Consider the following 13,811-nt stretch of genomic DNA (forward strand, 5'->3'; position numbering starts at 1 on the left):
AAGAAACAAAGGAATACAACAAGATAATGACAATATTTTACTCCGACATATATACATATATACTTGGGATTATATTCATAGTGTGCCTGCGCGGAATAGCTGATCCTGGCTTGCTCCATATCGTAGTATATTGTTTTTCGAGCTAGTCGCATATAGTACTGAACTGTTATTAAGCGTGTAACTTTCATCATAACCAAGCTAATTAAGGTGTTTGAACCTCCAGTTATCGATGATTTCCACACGTCGGTCGAATGAATCGTCCCATACATTACATGTAGTGATATTAGGATAGAACATCACGTTACTTTTCGAATTCATTAGGCCACTATCCTATTGCCTCCTGTGGCATTTCAACTGCTTTAAGAGCAAGAGAAACTCCACACGCCAAACTGTTGAAAACTTAGGATTTGATAAACTCGAGTAGGTCTCGATTGACCTCATCAGCATTGATGTTATGAATGGCATGGGATCCACCTTTGTAGACCTTCAGTTTGCCTTGAGGAAGAAGCTTTGCTGCCTTCAGCCCAGCTGCCTCAATGGGAACAACCTGATCATCGTCCCCATGGAGAACCAGTACTGGGATATTGATCTTCTTTAGATCCTCCGTGAAATCCGTTTCAGAAAAATCCTTGATCGAGTCATACGCGGACTTGAAACTGGTGTTCATCCCCTGCTGCCACCAGCTCCGGATCTGTCCTTCACTCTTCTTTGCGTGGGGTCGATTAAAGCCGAAGAACGGTCCACTGGGAACATCCAGGAAAAACTGCGCGCGGTCTTCACGCATGGATTGTCGGAATGAATCGAAAACCGACTTGTCTGTCCCTTCAGGGTTGGCACTGCTCTTCACCATCAAAGGGGGTACAGCGCCGACCAGAACGGCTTTCTTGAATCGTCGAGTGCCGTGTTTTCCGAGGTAATGGGTGACTTCTCCTCCTCCATGGGAATGTCCAACCATGACCGCATCGTGCACATTGAGGTGCGCAAAGAGCTCTTCTAGGTCGTCGACGAAGGTATCCATATTGTTTCCGTCCCAGGTCTGGGTTGATCGCCCATGGCCACGGCGATCGTGTGCAATAACGCGATAACCCTGCTCACCGAAGTACATCATTTGGTTTTCCCAATTGTCACTGCTCAAGGGCCAGCCGTGAGAGAAGGTTATGATGGGTCCTCTGGGGTTGCCCCAGTCTTTGTAGAAGAGCTCGGCTCCATCTCGAAGCTTCAAATGTGGCATGGTTAATATAACTGCTGGGAATAATGCTCAGCGCTTGGTAAGGAATTTCAATGTCAGAAATTATCTGAGCTTTATGGATTGACAGATTGGAAATGTGTGTGACTGCGCAAGTTTATACTATTAGCTGTCTAGCTACGCTGGCTTCGCATTGGTGAGGTGACACTTCATCCAGGCACGTCTTCATGACGTTACCAGGTGATTTTGGCTTTCGAATGTCAGACTCGGCAACTTGCTTCTTGGATATTAAGTTTATTCGCCCGTTCCGGCTTATTCTCTCACCAAGATACAAGCTATCTATTCTTTACTTGCCGGAGTGCGAAAGCTTATTTGGTGGGTCTGTTGAGGGTCCAGCCTTTTTTCCGCCAAGACAGTTGCCCAGAACGTCAACGCAGCCACTGCTACGAGCCTTCTTCCTGTTTCCATATCATGACAAATGATTTTCGGAACTGCAGCATCCAGAGGAACGGGGTCGTTGAAGGTCACCCCAATCGGGCTAGATTCATGTTCCCCTGGCGCTGGCTTTCGGCCTACAACATCAAAAATAACACCTGATACGGCTACGAGGTTACCAGAGTGGCTTGACAGACTTAGGCTCTATAGATAGGAAAAGTAATGCCACTACCAAGGTGGATATGTTGTCTCGTTCGCACCATTTTTACTTGGTGGTCATGACCTTGGACTGTATAGGTGACTCCAGATCTATTGACCACGAAGGTTTGCGGACCGAATTCTCCATATCGCGACCCCGAAAGGTAAATATTGGTGGAGTATCCCAACTGGTCCATTTCGTTAGTATCAATCAAAGGGGACCCCAAATCTTCCAGCGCTAGCAGTGTGATCTCGTAATGATTGTATACACTGGCTGCATAACTCCCCCTTTCTGTATACCGCCGGAATGATATTGCTCCGTCGCTTTGCTTGTGGAGCCATTGAAATCAGATCCACCATTGTATCGGGCCGCGGTAGTCTTCTAATCGATTTACCTATTGTACGCCTTGGTCATCCTCACATGCAAGCACTCTCATCGCGAATGCACACAAACTCGATCTCTAAGATGGCAAAAGAGGGGTAAAGATGGCTCACAAGACCTATATCAACCCTGCCACCGGCTAATTCAAGGTACACCTACAGATGCAAGATTCAGGTTCTGGTCTAGTGTTGAACTCACAGGTAGCATCATGTCTTCGACCGCAGCCCACTCGTCAGCAGCACGAGTAAAGGTCAACGTACCGTATGTGAACCCTAGTCTTCCCTTGTCTTGAAGCGGTAATGACTCGTACCTGAATGAGTAGACTTCTCAAATCTCAAACTGTTCAGGTCGAATTCGGAGGTCAGAAAGTCGACGTACCCAAAGGAGGCTACTATGACCGCTACCGGATGAACCCGGACCTGGACGAGGTAGCCCAGGATCCGAATGTCGGACGTGATATCTCCTTCTTTCGCAAAATCCCGAAGAAACTGGTCGACTCTAGAGTCGGTCAAGTATATGCACCCAATTTCTATTATCGCACAAGCAGCCTCCAGCTCGTCCTCCTCGCGCCTCTTGATCGCTTAACGGCTAAACTCCCGCCGCCGTTAGAGCCTATGACAGCATTGCCTGGTTATGGCCTCGTCGCATTGACCTTTTATTCGTATCTGGTCTGCGACAATGATCCTTACAACGAGGTCTCCATCGCCATCATCGTTCGACAGCCAGGTAACACGAGTTACAGCACCAGGCAGCTGGTCAGCTGTATATGGAACCGAACCTTCTACGGTTATGTCTTGGCGCTTCCAGTCGATACCGAGATCGCTCGGGTAAGAGGGATATATGGATATCAACTCCCGAAATGGCTTGCCAATATTAATCTGGAGATGGATGATCACGATATCAAGGCCGACATCGCCGCGACGGACGGGACACCTGATCTGACATTAGACGTGCCGCTTCCCGCGTTGAGAACCATTCGCTCAGAATCGCAAATTGGGACTAACAACGCGATCAATAAGATTGATGGCAAATGGTGCCAAATAGCGGTTCAAACGAATCCCCTCTTGGCGGCACAATGTCTTTTCCCTAATAATGTCAAGCTGGTTCGGAACCATGGCCCATTGAGTCAACTTCTGAACGACCTGGGCGTCTCCACCACTGTACGCATGGATGTTATCAAAGATGCGCAGATGGTTTTGAATATGGCAACCCCGTTGGAGGTTCTTAACAGCGTCGGATCAGTTCTATGATCATCGAGAAATAGAAGAAGTCGACTGTACTATAGGACTACTGGACAGCAGATATCACTCCATGACTGTTCAACCTTTTGAAGAGAAATGCGATACGCAGTTAATCCAATTTATATTGTCAGCATGAACGGCATAGTAAATAAAATAATAATTAGAAGATAGGACTTCTCGGTAGTCTCTAAATAATGCAAGCTGTGTGTAGATCTGCCGAGCGCTGGAGTAGCCAGCACCCTCTTGAATTACCTACAACTTACTCCTTGAAGGTCTCTAATGCTGGCGAGGACTCGGGTTATCCGGCTGGCGGATCAGGATCAGTATCGATGCACTAACAGGCGTTCACTACAGTGGAATACATTGCAGGCACAGCATGCAACGAAGGGGCACGCCACGACCGATGCGATTCTTGCCTTCACTACCGTCAAGGTCCCTCAACCTTTGAAGCCCCCCGGCATTTAATCATACCACATTTCTCGAGAGCGAACCGACTGAGACAATTATTGAGAAACCCAAGGTGGATGACAACCTACAGGAGCAAAGGTATGTGTCTTTCAGCTGGGAGGCTACTAATCGATAGCCCACTGGCGAAGCACTGCGCAACGAAACTATCGCAAACCCTGCGATGAGACGCATGGCATACCTTCAGAGCTGGTCCAATGGCTCTAGGGTCTATCTCCCCCGCTTGATTTACTATGCACGAGTTCGAAGGGGACGGGCTGAATGAAGCCTCTCCAAGTCAATAATATGACCAGGGAATCGTTAAATACCAGGCGCCCAAACACTGCCTCCTGCAATTCTTCACCGTTCTGTCCACTAATCCGGAGACACATCTTCTAGGTGAAGTAACATACTCCAGTTCATTACCACCTTTACATGTTACCTACTGACTCTCCTTGGCTTTGCTGGCTAATGAGAAATTACGCGCCCTGAGGTCTTAGTAGAATGCATTGGGTAATGTGTGAGCTACGACCTCCGCATATCACGAAACCCTACTGTAATCATCGGGATATTCGACACGGAACATGTGCAAGAGATCTGCCCGATGTGTGGCCCGTCTCTGATGGTTGGTGCACTCCGTCGCTCCTCCGCCGCCACAAATACGTCTCCGCCAATGGTAGCGTTGGGGTAGATTAACCGGGGATATATGGAGCGGGTTGCAGAATACTACCATGCAAGCGCTCGAGCGGGGTTAACTGTTTGCTTTTTCATCCTAAACCTCATTCAGTCCTCGGAAGAAATCTGGGGAAGCCTAGAATCTACACACGTTCGGTCAAGCAACCCTAAGTCGCCCAAGATCACTGTGTGCTCTGCTGCATGTGTCGCTCTTGAGTAAAGAAAAGACAGAAAAGGGGCCAGATTCAGCGAATTTCCATGTATAGCCATACTCCAGAATAATGAAGCATAGAGATCATTTCTTGCAGACCTATATCCAGTTCCAGCCCAGTCCGGCCAGGCGACTGCACAGGGACGTGTGACCTCGTGCAGGTAGCCGCACATACAGCTTCCTTCAGACCACTGCTATAACTTGCCCTGGGACACGCTCTCAAAGTGATTCCGAGGTTGACACGTGAAGGATTCTTTGGTATAACGACGGCAGGATAAAGAGGGGTTGCAATCAATTTGCGGCGTTGTGGCCCATATTGAGGCATCATGTCCTGGAATTGCGACACCGGCATCCGTGGCTATTCTGTATTAGCGGTAGAATATCCCCGCGTTGGAAAGGTCGAGAGAGACACCATCCCCATTGCCTGGAGCTATATAAAGACACTCAGTTTCCTGGCGTTGTGACACGGACATGAACAAGATATCCGGCATTCCAAGCTAACCAAACCATCGCTCATCTGCCTTACCTCCCTTTTCCCATCATCCATCATGATTTGCAACTCTCTCCTCGTCGTTGCATTGAGTCTGGGTCTTGTCCAGGCACGCCCTATCCTCAAACGCGATGCCGCGACAGTCCTGTCAGACCTTGAGACTATTGGCACGGACGTTACTACTCTCAAGACAGATGTGACAAACTGGACCGGAGACCTGCTTGCAGCTCTAGGCATTTTGTCCGATTACAACACCGTCAAAAGTGCTTTGGACACCGCCATTACTGATACCGAGGCTGCGTCTGCATTCTCCACTTCGGAGAGTTCCAGTATCACATCTGAAGTAACTTCTCTGGCCACAATCATCATCGCAACCCTGGATGAGCTTATTGCAAAGGTAAATATGATACATTCTGCTATGATTCTGTGTTCTGTTGTTGCAGGACTGACGCACATTTGTAGGAGTCTACTGCGGCATCCGCGGGCGTCACTTCGACTTTGCTCTCCTCCTTGGAGACCCTCAAAACTGACACGGACGAGCTGGGGGCGGACCTGGAGGCGAAGGCCACCACAACGGACGCGTCGACTATCGCTTCAACTCTTGCGTCAATTGACGCGGCGTTTTCCAGTGCAATTGCCGCCTATGAGTAGGTTCCATCAATCTACAGTTGTCAGGCTTGTGAAGGGCATTGATGGCTAGTGGAATGCGTGGACTTACCGTCATTCCAACGGTATTCCAGCTACTGAAGACAAGTGTGGTTAGCAGTGCATGTATCAGTGACGGCTTATCTAACAATCAAAGAGTCTTCGCCACACAGTACGCATTGTAGATTTCAAAAATCAATCTTGCAGACGACTTAATTCATACAGTAGCAAACTCAGGCGCAACGCCGTGTATACAGTGCGTAGTCGAACCGAAGTTCTGGTCGAACAATCGACAAGCAGATCTTGCGACATGTCATTGTAATCCTTGGGATATGCCAAGGGCGATTATGCCTTATTGGTGGATAATCCAATGAAGCATATTGGACACTCATGTTCCTTACTGCGGGTTACAATGAAGAGAAAATTTACTTGCTATCTTTCTTGGCTTCTTTCTCTGGAAGTCGATGGCATCTGAATGATATGATAATGGATGACATTATATTACTATAGTCCGAACCATTAAGTGAACTTTGTACTTCAATACACTTATGTCTGAAACTTGGCGCCTACTCGCTCAACTGCTCATCAAAATGAAGGCGCGCAAGAATGTCCCACAAGTACCAAAGAAACTTTCATTTTCAGGTAATTTCAATACTCTAACATCAAATATTTCCAATTTATTCAAGGAGTGTTACAAAAAGGCCCCTACAATCTCATTCCCCGGTTCTCCGATCGCAATGTCTATATTTTACTCAACACCTACAGCAACTCCACCAGGAACCAGCGGCAGCCAACCCCGCAACCCCTGACGCCCTTGACGTGGAGTAACAAGGTTCAGCATAGTAGATCACAACCTAGTAGATCGTATTGATCGGCATTGACATCATGATTAAACAGGTGGTTCCGACATTCGCACCGCGGAATATCAACATAGATGATGTCATCACCGGGAAAGCGGAGCCGCGGATGCGACGCTACTAACCCTACTTACAAAGACATGAATGCCGGCATTGTTCCTGTTTATTCTCGAGCGAGAAGCTTGATCGATGACACTGATGGGGAAGGCGAATCTGCGACATTATGAAAGCGATTGCAAAATGGCTATACGTGGCTGTAACGGCGTTTTTCCACAGGTTGAGGCCGGTTAGCCATAATTATCCTGTGTTGGCAGCAAGGGATAATGGTACGAACGGGAGTGTGGCAGAGCCTATTACATTGGCTGTTCAGGAGTCTGGTGGGAATCAGTCTAGTCCTCTGCTTTATGGTGTTATGTTCGAGGTAGGCTTTCTTCCAAGCATAGCGGATGTATTAGTGACATTGTCTTAGGAAATGGACCATTCAGGTACGATATATTACCTCATGTGGCAAGCAACGCTGAGTATGTTCAGGTGACGGGGGCATTCACGGGCAACTGCTCCAGAACAATGGCTTCCAGGGCGAGGATCCCGGTTTAACTGCATACAAGGCCATTGGAGATGTCGATCTCATGCAGGACCTGGACAACCCGGTCAGCGGTGCGATTACTTCCTCATTGCAGGTCTCTATCAATTTCGGAGCAGACGGGTTTGTAGGATTCGCCAATACAGGGTACAATGGTATACCTGTGATGAACGCCACATACTCATGCCAGTTCTGGATGATGGGTAATTACGCGGGAACAATTATGCTACAGCTTGCGGGATCAACTAATGATACTATCTACGCTTCGCGGAATATCACCGTGAGGAGTTCATGGGGCAGGTTTACGCATTATCAGACTACGTTCAATTCCAGCGCGGCTCCTGATGGTGATAATGAGTGGCGTCTGCTGTTCGATGGATCGAAGGTGTTGGGTGGAACGCTGAACTTTGGGCTGTTGCAGTTGTTTCCGCCTACGTATAAGTCGAGGTATGCTTCATCATATGTTGCCAATGCCTTGCTGATCCTTGCTAACTGATGCCAGGTCGAATGGGCTGCGGAATGATGTTGCGACGTTTCTAGAGAAGATTCGCCCGTCTTTTCTGCGATTTCCGGGTGGGAATAACTTGTACGTAGTCAGTCCTGGTTGTGAACATTCATTAACACAGAGGTAGGGAAGGACTACAGATCGACAACCGATGGCAGTGGAATCTGACCATTGGATCAGTTGTTGATCGTCCAGGGAGACAGGGTAGGAGACCACCACTAAGGACATGCGTGACAACACTAATGGATGTACAGGCGACTGGTTCTACCCAAACACCGACGCTCTTGGTAAGTCCGCAGCAACCCATTTCCTAGGCTACATAATAACACATACAGGGCTGGACGAATTTCTCTGGTGGTGCGAAGACATGAACATGGAACCCGTGCTCGCGGTCTGGGACGGAAAATCCTACGGCGGCATCCTAACCGGCGACGACCTCCAACCCTACATCGACGACGTCATGAACGAACTCGAGGTATCCCTCCCATCCATCACCCTCATCATCATCCCCAGCTAACCATCAAGTAGTACCTCCTCGGACCCTCCAACTCCACCCACGGAAGCATGCGAGCCCAAAACGGCCGCAGCAAGCCATGGTCGCTAAACTACATCGAAATCGGCAACGAAGACGACTTCACCGGCGGATGCGACACATACCCCGATCGCTTCTACCAGATCTACAACGCCATCCACGACAAATACCCCAACATCACTCTTATCGCATCGAACATCGACTACCTCTGTCTTCCCATCGAACCCCCACCGGGCCTGATATACGACTACCACTACTATCGCAAACCGGACGATCTGGTCGCCATGTTCGATTACTGGGACAACCAGCCGCGCACGCAGCCCGTCATGGTGGGTGAATATGGATGTCGGGATACGGGCGAGGCGGACGGGGTCTTTTGGTCGTCGATGCAATGTAGTTGCAGTGAAGCGGCGCATATGATTGGGTTGGAGAGGAACTCGGATGTAATCAAGATGGCGGCGTATGCGCCGCTGTTGCAGCATTTTGGGTATACCCAGTGGTCGGTGAGTTTCTATCTCAGTATTCAGAATGAACTCGACTGACAATGTCAAGCCAACACTCTTCGGCTTCGACTCTAGCCCTGACTCCCTGACCCCGTCAACGTCATACTACGTCCAAAGAATGTTCTCTACGAATCGAGGAGATACTATCCTCCCTGTGAACACAACTGCTACATTTGGTCCGCTGTACTGGGTGGCATCGAGGACGAATAGCACGTATTATGTAAAGCTGGCTAATTACGGTGCGCAGAACCAGACTGTGCGCGTGACGGTTCCGCATACGAGGACCGGGCACATGGAGATGTTGTATGGGCCGCAGAATGCGACGAATTTGGTGCATAATGTTACTGTTCAGCCGACGACGAGGAATGTATCTAGTTCGAGCGGGAGTTATTCCCTGGATCTGCCGCCTTGGGGGGTTGCTGTTTTGTCGGTGTCGTAAGACGTTGTCGCTATATGCTAGGAGTTTTCATTTCAGAGGTGATTTAGCTGCAGTCATATTTTACTATCGAGGACAAAAGGTAATACGGGGTGCAAAGCAAGGGTTATTCTAATTAAGAAGGTAACTTCAACGGAATGTAAATACAACTATATGATATCTCCAATACATGACATCCCCCTTAACGTCTCCTTTCATCTTGCATCTGATGAAGCAAACTAGCTATTAAGTCACTAGTGACTTGACATCCTAGTAAATAGGGACCTTGAAAGCCGGGAAAGTGTAGTAGAAAGTATCAGCACCCTCGTCATCAGACTCGCACTTCCACTCATCGTTCTTCCAGACGGGGCGCTTGGGGAACTGGCACAAGGACTGGACCTCGCCGTCGTACTTGCCCGCATCAACCGTAGCGTTCAAACCGGTAGGCTGAACACCCTGCTCAACCCATTTGATCATGGTGGCCATGTTATCCTCGGGGAAGGGACCGTTGGGCTGGAGAGTGTTGCGACCGCAGTGAGCGGCACCAGGGACCAAATACAGCTGGTACCATTCCTTCATCTGCTCGATGGCCTTGGAGGATCCGAGCTCAGGGTACATGATGCTCATGACGGATTGCCAGTAGTGCACGGAAGACGCAGTAGGCACACTGGGGTCGTTCTCGCCGTGGTAGTGGATGACCTTACCGCCAGTAGACTTGAAGGTTGTCAGGTCCGGGAGAGTGGTCTGCAGAGTATCCATGTAGCGGACCATAGCCTTGTTCATCCATTCCACCAGAGTATCGTAGGTCACATTGTTGAGGGTCTCGAGATTGCTGAGCTCAACAAGTTCAATGAAACGAGTGACGAATTCACCACCGGTAGAAGGAATGTCCACGCCCCAAGTGCCAGTGCTGTTATCATAGGCGGTCTCGCCATCGCTGAACTCAGACCCGATGCGGTAAGACAGGTAGGCGCGTTCACCAGCAGTATTGAACAGACCATCATAGATGGTCTGAGCCACGGCAACACCTTCAGCGGTGACGTTTCCATTCTGGGCCGGGGTGTAGGAGGTCGAGGTGCCGTCGCTACGCTTGTTGAAGTTGAAGCCGAGGGAAGTACTGACTTCAGCTGCACAGTGGTAGGGTTCACCAATGATAGAAGTCAGGTTGAAGTCGAGCTGGCAGAGATCAGTACGGGAGATGACGCCATCCGTGCGACCATCCAGGGGATCGCAGGCAGCGATAGTAGCGTTAACGATCTTTTCCAACTCGCAGGTAGGGGGGTAGTAATCGAGAGTCTGCTCGACCACACTGGAGAACAGGTGGTTGACCTGCTGTTGGCCGTAACGGAAGGCAGGAGCACCGATAATGGCACCATCATACTCATCACCGTAACGCTGGATCTGGCTCATACCCTGACGGCCACCATCGGAGCAACCCTCGTAGTAGGTGTAGACCTTGGCATCGTCGTCCAAACCGTAGAAGGCACGAGTGAGTGGCTTTCCAACGGTCGTCAGCTCTCCCAGGGCCTGGTAGGCGAACATGAAGATGGGGTCACAGTTGATGGTGCCGTTGCCGGAGAGGTTGACCTCGTCGACAGTCGTGCCATTCAAAGCACCGTAGCCGGCATCGGTGGCACCTCCAACAGCGCCGTACTCGAGACCACCCGTGGAGGAAGTGCTCAACGAGTAACCAAAGCCACCGGCAACGTAGAAGCGGTTCTTGAAGTCGGCAGGGCTAGGGAAGCCGTAGTTGAGGACGATCTCGTTGGTGGTACCAGTGTGGACGTAGGAGACGGACACGGCACAGTACTCGGTGGAGTCCTCGGTGGTGGTCTTGGCCGTCACGGAGGAAGGAATCAAGTCAATGCCGAGGAGGGTGCCATTGGCAGGCAGAGCCGACCGGACATGGGAGACGGTACAGAGGGAGGCAAGAGAAGAGGAGTTAGTAGCGCGGGCCGATGCTGCCAGAGCAACGGTGGCCGCGGCGGCGCGCGAGTATTGGCGCATGGTGAAAAGGTCAAAAAGTGAACGAAAGGAAGGATTGGAGTCCGCAGACGTTTCGAACAAAGAACGAATGGATCGAGGTGATGAAGAAGGGAGAGAAGCTTGGTTGAAGACTGATCTTTGGGGTGGCAATACGAGGCTATTTAATACCCATGCCTTCGTGGCCAGCACCTCCTGGGGCCGCGTGTCACACCGTGGCCCATGGTTTCCAGTTAGGCAATCGGGATATGAGCTCCACGCACCATCAAACGAACCACTAGGTATATCATCGTACAACTGTACCTACTTCGGAAAGTAGCAGCTACATAGTTTCGAACTAATTGTAGCCCTACAAAGAGTATTTCCAAGGCCTAACTTAACTGGCTTGAAGTCAATTTATTGGGGTCACCTCAGTAGAGCTCTCCAAAAGTGCGGCCCCCGTAGTATCCTCTGCAAGCGGTGATAATTGACGTAGTAGCCCTGGCTGGCTCCTTGAGGGCTTGTTCATATAGACACGTTCTCGAAGGTCTTAGAAGGGGTCTTGGAAAGAGGCAAATCTGGCTGGAACCGGGAGATGATGCCCCAAGCGGAAAGGGGCAATCTAGAAGGTGTGCGGTTTGCCGCTGCTCAAGTGGGGAAAAGAGTAACCTCAAAAAGGGAAACAAAAACTTAAATAAAGCTTACTTTATCAAATTCTAGGCTATACTCAGCTGCCTCCTACGTAATTACTGATCTTCAATCAACTCGGTAGAGAAGAGGTGCAGTCTGTAAAATGATGCGTGTAGTGATTCCATTGAGTATTTAGGTTCTGCCGTTGGTTGTTACTTTAGTAGTCCTCCGTATAAGATAAATATATTGGTGGGACATTCATACGATGGCAGAACGAGGACATAATTTCCTAGGGGAGCCTACCAGGACTGGAACGGGATATTCTGTCACTTTTTCGTGCGAGAGAAGCTTAATCCACTTAAACACCAGCAGGGTTTGATTGAGGTATGACCCAGTTGTCCCACGACGAGAACAAAGACCCATGCTCCACGGCATACGTAAGTCTTGCAGAGTAAAGAGATCTCTACGGAGTAGTCTATGGGCTTCTTTCTCTGAGCAGGCAGACATATTCCCATCTTTGCATACGGTGCAGCCGGAAATCACCACAGTGGGTTCTGTACACCCTTTCCTCCACCATGCGACAGAGCCTGGTGCGTGTGTCGAGTCTCGCTGTTACGTTCCTCGGCTCTATTTCGGGGATTCATTACCCTCATCCAGGTTGAGGAAGTGGAGCATAATTCTTGCGAGGCCAGGGGTTCGCCGCTGGAGATGCACGATCTGCAGAACCTGATTGGTGCGCATGGAGGTTATGTAAAGAGCCTCGGAAAAAGATTTAAGAACTGGTTTGCGCGTTACACCATGCGAAATATCTGTGTTTCACTGAAGAACAGTCAAACCCAATATAGTGGATCCTAGATAAGATTTGTCGGATTTGCTACGACCAAAAGAGGTCCTGGGAGGCTGGGACACGCTATACCAGTGGGCTATTATTTGGTGTGGCTCGTAGCAGTTAGGATATGCGCAGGGCGTGTTGGACGCCTTTCAAGCCGCAACGTCGGCTTTGATATGAAGATAGTAGGCGAACAGAAGGCAGACAAATATATTCGAAGAGGAAAATCTTTCATTTGCTCTGAAGAAGAACAAATACAGGCAACAATTGAACCCCTTACTACGGCGAAACGAGAATAAAAACCCTGATGTTCCGCCGGCACCGAGAAGTCGGATCGGGTTATGTGGCCCGATCGAGACTAAAGCGCCGAAGCTACCGCCGGCTTCTTTTTCCTTCTTCGATTCTTCACAGTTCACACAACCTTCGATGGGCCCCGACGGAATTCGTGCCACCTCAACAAGGCTGGCGGTGGTGTCTGTGTGCTTGAGATTATCATCTACTACGGCTGACACCCTGGAGAACTCTATCTCGTTGTCTTAGCTCCAGAACGAGGATCACATCTGACGTAGCATCTAATCCACTCTTCTAACAGTGATGCCACCTTCTTTTGGAAACCAACAAGTCAGTTGCTACGATAATCTAGTCTAGTTGCGGGATTCGGTTGAAATTAGCGACAATTTCTGCAGTCCGAACGACGGGATGTCAGGAGTCGATCGATATGTCTCCGGATAAACACTCGCCCTTGTCACAGCCTCCATGCAGGTGTTCAACACAACTCGGCGTTTCGAATTTCGGGCTCAATCCCACAATAATCTCCTCATCTGATAGACATATAAACAATGGTGTCTGGGAGATTAGAGGTGACGTTTCCATGCCCACATAGGCGGGCACCATCACTCGAATTACCGTGACTTCCTCTGTGTGTGTGGATAAAGACTTTTGCATGCGATCCACAGTAAATTAATCTATGTCCGCTCATATTTTCTATAAGCGTATTTTGTCGGCCCACACTGATATGCATGAAGCGGTTCATAATCAATCATTTGACATCACTCGTGGGGTTCTGATGTCGTATTTGAGGCCTCGTC

At 49.4% G+C, this 13,811-nt stretch overlaps 5 protein-coding genes across 5 annotated transcripts; 3 read left to right on the forward strand and 2 right to left on the reverse strand.

Annotated features, from left to right (window-relative positions):
* Nucleotides 1-217: 217 nt before the first annotated feature.
* ASPBRDRAFT_49006 (alpha/beta fold hydrolase) lies at nucleotides 218-1,300 on the reverse strand. Its single transcript, XM_067626217.1, has one exon. The coding sequence runs from the start codon at nucleotides 1,229-1,231 to the stop codon at nucleotides 401-403; it is 831 nt and encodes a 276-aa protein (XP_067473625.1). The 5' UTR covers nucleotides 1,232-1,300; the 3' UTR covers nucleotides 218-400.
* Nucleotides 1,301-2,409: 1,109 nt separating this feature from the next.
* Nucleotides 2,410-3,512, forward strand: ASPBRDRAFT_188721 (uncharacterized protein; the record flags this gene model as incomplete). The annotated part of the gene is made up of 2 exons (XM_067620135.1): nucleotides 2,410-2,462; nucleotides 2,524-3,512. 2 exons carry the CDS (start codon nucleotides 2,410-2,412, stop codon nucleotides 3,449-3,451), a joined length of 981 nt encoding a protein of 326 aa, XP_067473626.1. The 3' UTR covers nucleotides 3,452-3,512.
* A 1,808-nt stretch (nucleotides 3,513-5,320) lies between these two features.
* On the forward strand, nucleotides 5,321-5,913 carry ASPBRDRAFT_35133 (cell wall mannoprotein 1 family protein; the record flags this gene model as incomplete). The annotated part of the gene is made up of 2 exons (XM_067623316.1): nucleotides 5,321-5,659; nucleotides 5,725-5,913. 2 exons carry the CDS (start codon nucleotides 5,321-5,323, stop codon nucleotides 5,911-5,913), a joined length of 528 nt encoding a protein of 175 aa, XP_067473627.1.
* A 1,074-nt stretch (nucleotides 5,914-6,987) lies between these two features.
* On the forward strand, nucleotides 6,988-9,326 carry ASPBRDRAFT_188728 (uncharacterized protein; the record flags this gene model as incomplete). Its single annotated transcript, XM_067620136.1, has 9 exons — nucleotides 6,988-7,185; nucleotides 7,234-7,249; nucleotides 7,296-7,794; nucleotides 7,850-7,933; nucleotides 7,980-8,056; nucleotides 8,107-8,139; nucleotides 8,188-8,327; nucleotides 8,381-8,887; nucleotides 8,937-9,326. 9 exons carry the CDS (start codon nucleotides 6,988-6,990, stop codon nucleotides 9,324-9,326), a joined length of 1,944 nt encoding a protein of 647 aa, XP_067473628.1.
* Nucleotides 9,327-9,572: 246 nt separating this feature from the next.
* On the reverse strand, nucleotides 9,573-11,386 carry ASPBRDRAFT_665955 (uncharacterized protein; the record flags this gene model as incomplete). The annotated part of the gene is made up of 2 exons (XM_067628738.1): nucleotides 10,113-11,386; nucleotides 9,573-10,076 (listed from the first exon to the last, which is right to left on the reverse strand). Exons 1-2 carry the CDS (start codon nucleotides 11,307-11,309, stop codon nucleotides 9,573-9,575), a joined length of 1,701 nt encoding a protein of 566 aa, XP_067473629.1. The 5' UTR covers nucleotides 11,310-11,386.
* Nucleotides 11,387-13,811: the final 2,425 nt, after the last annotated feature.

This window comes from Aspergillus brasiliensis (genome assembly GCF_001889945.1).
Source record: "Aspergillus brasiliensis CBS 101740 unplaced genomic scaffold ASPBRscaffold_21, whole genome shotgun sequence".
Lineage (NCBI taxonomy): Eukaryota > Fungi > Ascomycota > Eurotiomycetes > Eurotiales > Aspergillaceae > Aspergillus > Aspergillus brasiliensis.